A 12628-nucleotide genomic window follows, 5' to 3' on the forward strand; every position below is an offset into this window, starting at 1 on the left:
TCTCAGCATTGTTCTCTCATTTCCAGTGTTCACTTCTGCAAATTCCAGCCATCTTGGCCTGTCTAAAGTCCAATCTCTTTCTCATCACCAGAAATTGCCTCCAAGTATGAAGCAAGGGCAGTGGTAGGTCTCACCTAATTGTTTACCCTTCTCTCAGGGATCACAACCCTGTGCTTTTTAGCCAGTGTCTGAAAAAAATATTTCATATGTTTTGTTCAACTTTCTAATTGATTATAGCAAGAGGAAAATTACTGTTGCTTCTTCATAGGTAAAAGAAAAAGTCCTGATCTTTCTAATTTTTTTTCTTTTGTCACTAGTCTGTCATGTACTGAGAAAGGTAAGGTAAAGTCTACTACTACTAACATATTTGTTTCCCTTTTAATTTCTCATAATTTATAGTTTAGAAATGTATGTTATTTGTTGCACCAGTATTTCTAGTTGTTTCATATTCATTGCAACCTGTACCATTTGGCATTACAAAGTTCTCTTCTTTGTCTGGCTTCGTTCTTTTCAGCCTCAATTTCTTAATATTAATATCATTTTTGTGCTTTGAATTTGTATTTTTCATGCCTGTAATTTACTTTTCAAACTTTATGAATTACTTTTTTTAGGTCTGTTGCTTGTATACAGCATAGAATTGGGTTTTGTTTTTGAGACACAATTGGAGAGTCATTTTTTAAAAAATGGGTTTTTGTTTGCAATATCTCATTTGACTTTGCATTTCCTGTTTTAATATACTTTTCTAATCTTTATGTGCCTGGCTTTCTTTGTGGGTTTTTTGTGTGTTGTCTTGTGGTATCCAGGAAGGTTTGAATTTTTTTCCTTATGCTTATTTTTATTATAAGTTTATATAGACAGTGCTGTTTCTTTGGACAAATCCATTGGTTTCCAAGTATGATAAAATTATGTTTCCCATCTTTCCATCTCCCTTCCCTCTAGCAACCCATTATCTTGAACATGGCATACTTGTATACTTTATATAAACTTGTAATTCCATTACTTGTTAGCTTTGAATATTTTTTAGACTCCCAATTATAGATGAGAAAATCTGCAAACTTACTCTACTTCCCATCTAAATAACCTGTATCCCTGGATCTTATATAAATTGCATCATTCCCACAGTGTCTGGCATTGAATAATTATAATCAGATTGATCGTTTTAGCACCGTATTTTTTGTTTTTGCTTTATTTTAACTCTATAGTTAAATATATAAAATGCTCACAGTAAGTCTTTTTGCTCTGACTTCTCCAATCATTTCTTTGTTGGCTAGTTGTAATAGTTTTTTTTTAATCCCTTGGTGAGTATACTTTATCTAATAAGTTTTGGTGCTCTTCTTTTAATTTGCTTTCAAACAATTTTTTTTCAGTTTAAAGATTTTATTTATTTATTTATTTATAGCATGGATGGGGGAGGGGCAGGGGGAGAGGGAGAGAGAGAATCTCAGGCAGACTCTGTGCTGAGTGCAAAGCCCAATGTGGGGCTCCATCTCACGACCCTGAGATCATAACCTGAGCTGAAATCAACAGTGGGATGCTAAACTGACTGGGCCACCCAGGAGCCCCTGATTTCAAACCAATTTCAAACACATACATTAGGCAAATTTATAGTGTAGTGAACAGTAACCACACAAATCACATAGAATAGAATACCCTGCCTTTTTTCCTATAGTCTGTTTTTATGGATGCTGTGCCTACTTTTATATTATTCCTCAAGAAATTAGATTTTTATTTCCCAGCTACTGGAGGAAGGTTCTTTCAAGGAGAGTATTTTTGCTGATATTTCTGAGGTCTGCTACCATCAGCCAGCTTGGTATTTGCTTTGCCCTGGTGCTTTTATCATCACCAAGCATAGTTTCTGCTCACCTTAGCTGCTTGGAAGCCCTCATTAGCTTTCTGAGACTGTGGATTTTTTGTCTCATAGTTTCCCTGACACAGATTCTGTGGAGGTTTGCTCTGTTTGCATCATTGATTTTGCACAATATCCGGAAGGAAAAGAATTTGTTTCACATCACCAAGTGCAAACTGGAAGTTTCCCTTTTGTCCCAACAAAGCTTATAATTTCTCTCTTCCCTTTGAGAATATGCATCTGGACAACATAACTCACTACTATGGGCTTTCTATGCAGTTTTCTCCCTGTTTCTAGTCAATTGCAAGATTGTTCTCATCTATACTATCACTCTGTTCCCATTAAAACTCAGCAAGTTAAGTCTGTACACAATTCAGGCTCTTGATTGTCACTTCCCTAGCTGGTCTAACCTGGCCCACATATTTACCTATAGTTTCTGGCAATGAGATGCCTTAATATTCCACTGCAGATAAGTTTAAGAAAGAGTATGAGCTTTGTGTATTTTAGTGGGCCCTAAATCAAGAGAAAATGGAATATGTGAGCTTCTGAATTGGTATTAGGATCAGGAATTTGCACCCCCACATTTCCATATCAACCAGGACCAGAAGCACAAGTATATATTTGAGAATTTTAAAAAGTGAAAATAAGTGAAAAAATCATCCTAATCTTGAGATAGTTTTCACCCTTTATACAGAATGAAATTCATAAGTTATAGCAGACTTAGCAATAAGAGAATATGAAATTCCATTGTAAATTTAAATTATCTGTTAGGTTGATTATTTTAGTAATCCTGGAAAAGAAAAAGAGTGAAAAGTGTGATTTTAAAATGCTTAGAATCCTAACCTTGTTTCCTAGCATCACTCATGAGATTGTTTGGGCTTTCAATTTGCCAGATGGTTTATATGCATGTAAAACTAGGTTTCATAATCACATTCATGTACTCCTTGTAATTTATTTACTCATTTTTTGCTCAGTATGTCTTTGGAGAGAGTAAGAAATAGAAAAATGTCACAATTGTGACAGGCAAAGCAAGCATTGTTGTCACTTTAGAAATATGACCAATTATTGAGAAACATTTTTGGTGGCCAGTATGGGTTCCTTTGATAAAAATAAATTCAAATCTATGTTTCAGACTCTATAAAGATAAAAAAAATGACTTTTTCCATTTTTCAGATATGGTCTTACAAGGGGGTCACACTACAGACTATTTGTTTCTTGGAAATTTTATTTATACGGTAAGATCACCCATATGATTCAATCACTTTTTCTAGTTTTTAATTGAAAAATTCAAGCATTATAAGAATTTCATAAATTTTAATTCTGCCTCATGCTCCAATACCTTTTCCAAGAAGGAACTATTACAGTGGTTGTATATGCATGTGTGTATATGTGTGGGAGTATATGTATAATTTCTAGAAATATGAAATACATTTAACAAATGTATATGTCCTCCCTTTTTTGTACAGGTAGGGAGGTGCCTTCTATATCTTGTTTTTTCACTATACAATATGCCTTGGTGATGGCTTCAAGCCAGCCCATAAATATCTATTTCATTCTTTCAGGTCTGCTTATATGACTAACTCACCACTATTTATTTAGCCAGTCTCCTATTAGTGGACCTTGAGATTGTTTGGGGTCCTTTGCCATTGCCAACAATGCTGCAAAGATTATCCTTTATGCCCATGAGTAAGTATATCTGTAGGATAAATTTCTAGAAGTGTAATTGCTGGATCAGAGAGTATTGTGAATTTTGAAAATCATTACTAAATTATCCCCTAGAGAGGTTCTTCTTATAACAACTAGTTATAAGAATATCAGTTTCCCTAAGCCCCTATGGGTGTTAGTCTTATCACACTTTTTGATCTAGTAGGTAAAATGGTATTCTATCACAGTTTTTGCCTTGAAGAAAAGCATATTTTCATGAAAAACCACTTTCATTTCTTCTTTTGTGAAGGCTTATTGAATTACTTTAGCAGTCCTATTATTTTGTTGGTCTTTTTATTATTAGTAGTAGATATTTATATGTTAAGGATGTTAATTTTTTTCCTCACATTTGTTACAAAAATATATTCTGTTTTACATTTTCACTTTTCATGGCATTTTTGTCACACATATATTCTTCCGATTAGTTTTCTGTAGTTAAATTTATTGATATTTTGCTTTATGGCTTCTGAGTTTTGTGTCTGCCACTAATTTTTTAACTCATAATTCCTAAAATTATAGATGTGTATTTAACTGTATGTTATCCCTTTTGTATGCAAGTAGAAACATATTCCTCTGCATGTTATTCCTTTTCATTTAACAACATATGTTGGAACAAGAAAACTACAAACCATTTTTCCTCATGTTTTCTTCTATGTAAGAAGCAATTTATTGGCATATTGCCTCTTTTCACTTTAGCTGGTTGTCTTTATTATTTCATGTTATTGGGTGTGGCTTTTAACTCTATATTATATAGTCCTAAACATCAAATGTGGTTAGATAGTAGTGTCTTATTTATTTGGACATACTCATACAGCAAATTTCTTTCTTTTCGGACCTCCTCACATACAGACATGCATGCATATATACAAATGTACAAGATAGTCAAGATGCCAGAGTAAATTGATCTCATGGAATCTCTATCTCCCAAGGCAAAAAAAAAAAGTATAGATAGTAAAACCACCACCAACAAATTACAGCAAAATAAATTTAGCGTAGCAATTAAAGAAGGAAAGGGGACTAGACCAATGCTAAATATGAGATGCCAAAGGAGAGATGGTAGAGTTGGCAGGGTCAGGATGGTGAGGTCATTAACTCAGCCTTCATGATACACTGTTCCCAGTGCCAGTGGGTTTGAGGAAGTACTAGGCCCAAAGATAGTGCCTGGAGGAATACAGTAAACCTCCAGGGAGGTAGAGTCCACCCTAATGCTTTCAGAGAATTAAAGAAGGCCAATGGAACTAGAGCACAGTGTGAACGTGTGTTGGGCAAGGGAGGTTCAGGATAATGGCGAAGATGAACTTGGAGCAGTAGGTAGAGGCCAGTGCTTGGGCACCTTTAAGGTTTTGGAATAGTTTAGATGAGATGATGGAGGCTAGCTGGGATGCTGAATCTAGAGCTAGGGAGTGGACATAAAGTCTGCTTCAAAAGTAGGACTTTAAACACTCAGTGTATGTCACACATCTGTTGCACAGGAACCCACACTGTGACAAAATCATACTTAATGAAACACTTAGAGCTTTTTTTTTTTTTTTTGAGATTAAGAAAGTTGCTCAGTATTACCGCCTCTCTCCAACACTGTGGAGGAGTTACTAACCAACACAATAAGAAGATGAGAAAAGGAGCACAAGTCTTAGCAAGGGGAAAAATTGGTTTTAAATCAGAGGTGATACAAGTGTACACAAAAAATACAAAAAATTCTACAAATAAAATATCACAATTAATAAAAGAGGTTGGCAATTTGCTGGATATTGGCCAATGTTTTAAAAAACCAATTATATTTCAACATACCAGCAGCAAATATTTAGAAAATAAAAAAATTTATATACTATTTTACCATAGTATCCAACAAGGGAAAAACAAACAAATTTAACAAATGATGTCCAAGACCTCTGAGGAAAATTAGAAGACTTTATTGGAGACATTAAGAACATCTAAATGGAGAAATATACCATGCTCATTAGTTGGAATACTCAATACTATGAGGAAGTCAGCTCTCCTCAAATTGATTTATAGATTCATTATAATCCCAGTCAAAAGCCCCAAGTGCCTGACGGGCTATTTCTAAAATATGTATATATGAAATGCAAAAGGCCAAGAATAGCCAAAATGTTCTTTATGATGATTTCAATCTACCCTGTTCAACTGTGCTTTTTATCAATAGCACTTGGATTTCTAATGAGAAAGAAATCTTCCGTGCTATTTATAAAAAATATAAATATATATATGATATAAACATGATTTTTGTCATATGTTAAAAGGGCTTCTAAATATGAAACATTTATTGAAAAGTACTACATTCTGTCCTCAATTAAAACCTAGCAAAACCTATGAAACCGGAATTCACTGGACATGGAGAACAGGGATGGATGGGAGGAATCAGGAAGGGAGTGAGGTAACATGGATTCTAGTGGAAATTTTAACACATTTTTCCAATCTGTTTCCCCTTCTCATCTCCGTGCACAGTATGTAATTGTTACTGTCTGTCTGAAAGCTGGTTTGGAGACACTATCTTGGAATAAAGTGAGTATTCTTGAGGGTATTTCCTTAATCCAGTATAGTTGTTTGCATGTTGATTTACTTTTAAGGTTTAGAAAAGTAGTAAGCATTTTTTTTCCTGGTCTTCATATTTTACCTTCTTTTGTTTTGCATATTCAAGTGATTTAAACTGGATGGTGGCATATTAGCAATCTAATGTCTTTAAAATATTCATTTCCCTGCCTTACATCTTAGAAATAGATTCAATTTATCATGACATTAGAGATTCTTACGTTATCATTACATGAGATCCTTAATTCATTGTTATTATCAAGGAACAAAATTATAATGGAAAATTTAGCAAAAACAGAAAAAGAAAGAAATACAAATTACCCATACCTTTCTGTATCAGTGACATGGACATTTTAGTTTTTGTTCTATTCTTTCAGCCTTTGTTTTACATGTGCTTGGTTTGGTTTTCTTTTCATAAAAAGAGAATTCTAAGGTACCTAATATTTTGTAATTTGCTTTTTTCACTTAATACTAGATCTTTAACATTTTTCTATATCTTTAATATTTATATCTCACTATATAATATTTTATCACCTGGATGCTTATTATTTACATTACTTTTAGAATAATTGTTTTAATTTCTGTTACTATAAATAATATATAATCAGTACTGTTATGAACACAAATATGCGTGTACTTACAGACATGAGTAATAATTTCCCTAGGATACTATTAAAAGTAGAACTTCTGATAAGTAGAATGTTTTTATGAACTGCTGAATAATTTAAGTGAATCTGTATGTAAGTACATATACACACATATACCCATAAAAATAAGTTGTTTTCCAAGTTGTACTCAAAAGTTTATGAGACAAAATGAATTTTTATCAGCCTGTCACCTTCGGAGAGCTTAGATTACGTAGCATATCGTGTATTTCTTCTCCAATGAATAGAGTTCTCACTGTCCCTCTCCCTAATGCAACATCAACACAATGTTGGGACTGAAGCATTCTGAACAAAAACATTTTATTAGCAATACATAAGACACACCAGTTGTGTGTATTATACTGCCTTAAGGTAACATAAACGATGATTTTCTATTCCTTTTAATTATTGTTAAATTCTCTTCGGTAAGAGTGTTTGATCCATGATCACCTACACAATCTGCATATGGTGAATCTCATTTATGAATAAGGTAGTATTTTAAGGCCAAAACAGACTTAACAAAACTCTTCTGGCCTATGAGCTACCAGGCTCCTGCCCTCCAGCTCACATGCTGGTTAGGAAGGAACCTGGGAACTGGGGCAGGAAAGAAAAGGGACTGGTTTTCAATTTTGGTCATAGGCTACTCTACCCCATGGGGAAGGTCAAGGAGGGAGCCCGTACTTCTTCACTGGAGAAGAGTGCTGGCAGCCACTGTTTAGTTCAGAGAATGAGCCAGGGCAGAGAGAGATAACAAAATATATCTCAGAGCAGCAATGGTGGCTTGCTGCTGCCCCCAAGGTGATGGTCCTGACGGAAACCGACCTGAAAATTCTTTTTAAGCCGCAAAAAATGCCTTGCATTGCAGCCCATGTGTTAATACCAACTATAAGGGAATGGTTACATGAAAATACACTGAAGTGCTTGAAAAATTTAAAGCTCACAGTCTTGAGCTGATTCTCTTCTCCATCATCTCCTGCATGATCACAAGAAAGAGCCCTCAGGAGACCAGTTCTATTTAATGAGAGAGAAATCCTCTAAGAGATTCTTTTTTTATTATTATGTTATGTTAATCACCATACATTACATCATTAGTTTTTGATGTAGTGTTCCATGATTAAGAGATTATTTCTAAAGAGTATAAAAAACTGCCTTTGAAAATGACTCATAAAGAAGTAAAAATAAATACTCTGAGAAAATAGCAGATCGCGTTTTTTTCCTCCATATTTTTGTTTTTCAGATAGGATTAAGTAATGAGCAGTACCTAACAGGATGAGAGCACTTGAGCTCTTAAGAAATCATCTTGTCTCTCAAATCACTGATTTATACACAGATGGTAACTCTGAGGTGCCCAGCACAGCCAGGTTTAGAACAGAGGTCTCCTATTCATTTTCCTTATGATTCCTCTGCTAACACAAATCGTACAAGGCAACAGATCAGATCAACAGAAGGACCTACCTCCTTAGCATTAACCATTAAGAATTTGTCACAGTTCCCAGCCCCAGGCACAGACAGTGATCCTTCAGCCAACACCCTCAATCTGAATGATATACACACTTGATATGCACAGAAAACCTTCCAGTTTCAAACTAAGAGTCACAACTTCTGCCATTGTCCCAGAATTATTCATGCAGAACAGATACGATAGGGTTAAATTTTTAGCCCTCTTAATGATTTCTGTTCAAACTTTTTTTTCTGAAGAGATCTTTGTTTTAATAAGTGGGCAGAAGCAGAAGTCTCTTTGAATAACCTATCAATTGTATGAACCAATTCTGATTGAGAGTTGACAGTTTCACTGAAGACACTAAATATCACTTGGCTTAGGTGACAAGGTACAGTTGTTTTAGATACTTTAAACAATGGCTCCTTGAATCCACAGCAAAATATTCTGAGAAGGATGTTAGAAAGGAAGTCTCAAGTATCAAGAAATCAAAAGATTATAATTTTCTTCATCTGAATACATATGGCCTAGACAAATGATTTTGTCAGTTGATAGTTATTTTTTTCTTTTAAATGGAAAAGCTTGAAGTGTTTCTGTAATATTTTTTCTGCAGTTTAGTCATTTGGCCATTTGGGGAAGCATACTTATATGGCTGGTGTTTTTGGCAATTTACTCTTTCGTATGGCCCACCATTCCTATTGCTCCTGAAATGAGAGGACAGGTTAGTTTTATTAATTGTCAGTGGTGAGTATACTATACATCCCTTTTGAAAACTTATGTTTGTTAATAGTAAAAGCTTATGTTATCTGCTCTCAGAGTGATTTGGAAAGAGAAGAAAAAAATCAACACAATTAGAAATAGTTGGTGATCCAGCTAAATTCTGGTTGATGTTTTAAGTATTATTTTATCTAAAATCTCATTACCTCAAACTATATATGTTAACCATGGTTTCCAAACTTTTTATCTTTTGTGCATAACTGATAAAAGCTATAATCACTTCAGGATCATCCAAAATAGCTAATACTGTAATTATATTTTTTATGTAATGTGCTATGTGCTATTTGGTACTTGGAAAGGACACATGACAAATAAGAAAACATTTTTTTAAAGATTTTATTTGTTTGTTTGACAGAGAGATAGAGAGCACAAGTAGGCAGAGCGGCAGGCAGAGGGAGAGAGAGAAGGGAGCAGGGAGCCCAATGCAGGACTCATTCCCAGGACCCCGGGATCATAACCTGAGCCAAAGGCAGACACTTAACTGACTGAGCCACCCAGGCACCCATGAAAACATTTTTATTTGAAATGTTTAACCAGAATTCACATTCCTTGGAGCTCCAGAAGCTCCAGCTTCTAAATATTTAGTTTCATGAAACTGTTACTTTGCTTATATCAAACCTCAGAAGTGATATAGTTTTTAGACTTTTACAATTTTTTACATATTTCTAAATTCTACTTTGTCTATACTTATAATGGAGGATTAGGCCTGTGATGCTTAGATATGAATCACAGAATCACATGATTGTAGGACTAGAAATAACCTTGGTCCAAAGTCAGTCAGTTACTAACTAGAGAAACGTAGGTCCAGAGTTGCCCAGTTCAATCCCTGTCTGTCTGCCTATCTGTCATACTGTCTTTCTCTGTGGAAATAAGAGATGATCCTTGTACCCCTGGCCTGTGTCAGCCCAATTCTCAGGAAATAAGAATTTTAAGAGACTTCCTGTTTCAGCCACGACTAAGTGTCTAGTATTGGAAAATCCTGACAAAAACAGCTCTAAAAACTAGAATATTTCTTCAAATAAGAATTATTTGAAGACATTGGCTAGAAACCAACAGAGGTAATACTTGAGGATATGATTCTTGAATGAAGGGAAGCCTTTCCCTTCCTTATCTTGGCATCTTCCCTATGAGTATTTCTCAACTCGCAGTACAAGAAAAGGAGCCCAAAGTTAATGCAGTGATCTTACTGGGAGGAGGAGGTAGAATTTAGAGTTTCGGGCTGCTGAAATGCCTGTACTTGAGGGACAAAACCCTCAAGAAGATGTAGCCATAGAGAAGTGAGAGGCGTAGGCACAGAACCAGGGAAAGACTTTGATAGGGCCAAGGGTAGTTTGAAGCTTGGTTTTGCCCTTAACTATCATGGCCTTATTCCAGGGTGTAGTACTTTCTTCTAATTTGAGGCATTTCGTTCCAGGGCATGGCTTTTCTGGGATCTCAAGTAGACTGGATATTTACCAAGAGCATTCCCACTTGACAAGATTTAAACTACAATCTCTATCTCCCCAACATTGGGTGGGCACCAAATCTTGCTTGGTTTTTCAACCTGTTGTTTTCTGCTGAGTCTCTGAAAGTCTCAACATACTCATGCACTGCTTAAAAGTCAGTCCAGGGGTGCCTGGCTGGTTCAGTCAGTTAAGAATCTGCCTTCAGCTCAGGTTATGATTCCAGGGTCCTGGGATCAAGCCCCATGTTGGGCTCCCTGCTCAGCAGGGAGCCTGCTTCTTCCTCTTCCTCTGCCTGTTGCTCCCCCTGTTTCTGCGCGCGCTCTCCCTCTCTCTTTCAAATAAAGAAAATCCTTTAAAAAATTTAAAAGTCAGTCCAGGAGTTAAGGGCAATTGCCATACTTCATTTATATGTCAGAGAGGAAATTGGACATTATGAACTAAATGAAAATGAAAACATGATGAATCAAAATTTATAAGATGCAGCTGATGTACTTAGAGGGAAATTTTTAGCACTATATCTGTAAAAAAGAATGTTTTCAAATAAACAGCTCTAGCTTCCACATTAAGGAACTAGAAAAAGGACAAATGAAACCCAACTGAGAAGAAGAAAGTAAATAATAAAGATAAAATGACCAAAGTATACAATGGGCAAAATATTCAAATAGATACTTCACCAAAGAATATATATGAATAACAAAGCAAATGAAAAGATGCTCAACATCATTAGTTATGAGGTAAATACAAATTAAAACCAAAATGAGATAACAACATGCAACTATTAGCATGGCTAAAATTATAAAAATGTCAACACCAAATGTTGCTGAGGATGTGGAGCAATCGCAACTCTCATATGCTGCTCATAAGAATGTAAAATGGTACAACTGATTTGGAAAGCAGTTCGGCAGTTTCATAAAGGTGTAACGTACATGTACATAAGACCCTGTCATTCCACTTCCTGTGAAGGCATATGTCCACACAAAGACTTGAACATGAATATTCATAGCAACTTTGTTTGCAATGGCCAAAACTGAAACAACCCAAAAGTGCATTGACAGGTGAATGAAAAGACAAATCACCATACAATAGACTATTATTCAGCAATAAAAAGGAAACAAAAAAAACTATTGACCCATACAACGACATGGATGGCTCTCAAAATAATTATGTTAAGAGAAATAAACCAGGCCAAAAAGTTTGCAAACTGTATGGATCTGTTTATAAAAATTCCCAACAAATTTATAGTGGCAGAAAGCAGACCAGTGGTTAACTGGAGACAGGGTGGTGGGTGGTATGTGGCAGGGAAGGGCAGGAAAGAATGCTCACATTGCAGGATAAGGAGACTCCTGGGGTGCTAGATATATTCTTGATTGTGGTAATGATCTTATTAGCATAATGTATGTCAAACATGTCAAATTGTTCACTTTAATTTGACATGTTTGTCAAATTTTATGTTCAGTATATTGTAAGCCAATTATGCCTTGCTAAGCTTCTTTAAATAATATTTAAATGAGCCCTAATTCATAAATGTGGTGAAGTAAGTACTCTATTAAGGGAATGGTGATAAGCTCATTTTGTTCCTATTTTAGGAGAGAATATTTATATTGTCATAAATTCTGCATTAAAATTGAGAATTTTAGTGAAAAACAGAGCTTTTTCCCTAAGATCAGGAATAAGACAAGCATATCCACTCTCACCACTTCTATTCAACATAGTACTGGAAGGCCTAGCCACAGCAATCAGACAAGAAAAATAAAAGACACACAAATTGGTAAGGAAGAAGTAAAACTGTCACTATTTGCAAATGACATGATACTATATATAGAATACCCTGAGGACTCCACCAAAAAAAACTACTGGAACAGGTAAATGAATTCAGTAAGGTCACAGGATACAAAATTAATATACAGAAATCAGTTGCATTTCTATATGCTAATAATGAAGTAGCAGAAAGAGAAATTAAGAAAACAATCCATTTACAATTGCACCAAAAATAATACCTAGGAATAAACTTAACCAAGGAGGTGACAGGTCTGTACTCTGAAAACTATATAATATTGATGAAAGAAATTGAAGATGACAAACAAATGGGAAGATATTCCATGCTCATGGATTGGGAGAACAAATACTGTTAAAATGTATCACCCAAAACAATCAGCACATTTAGTGCAATCCCTAACAAAATACCAACAGTATTTTTCACAAAACTACAACAAATAATCCTAAAATT

The 12628-nt window shown here is 35.1% G+C and overlaps 1 protein-coding gene across 13 annotated transcripts in view; it reads left to right on the plus strand.

Moving 5' to 3' along the window:
- The window catches only part of LOC113919824 (phospholipid-transporting ATPase IB-like), a 237857-nt gene that overhangs the window by 192376 nt on the left and 32853 nt on the right, over positions 1-12628 (plus strand). For 11 of the 13 annotated variants that reach the window (XM_027589591.2, XM_027589588.2, XM_027589592.2 and 8 more), the window contains 3 exons: positions 3020-3081; positions 6014-6070; positions 8793-8900. The exons of 1 other annotated variant lie outside the window; for it this stretch is intronic. In XM_027589591.2, coding sequence (XP_027445392.1) covers positions 3020-3081; positions 6014-6070; positions 8793-8900 — 227 coding nt within the window. The remainder of the gene's footprint in view (positions 1-3019; positions 3082-6013; positions 6071-8792; positions 8901-12628) is intronic. One more of the 13 variants, XM_027589598.2, reaches the window with a different exon arrangement.

The sequence above is a fragment of the Zalophus californianus genome, chromosome 3 (genome assembly GCF_009762305.2).
Source record: "Zalophus californianus isolate mZalCal1 chromosome 3, mZalCal1.pri.v2, whole genome shotgun sequence".
NCBI lineage: Eukaryota > Metazoa > Chordata > Mammalia > Carnivora > Otariidae > Zalophus > Zalophus californianus.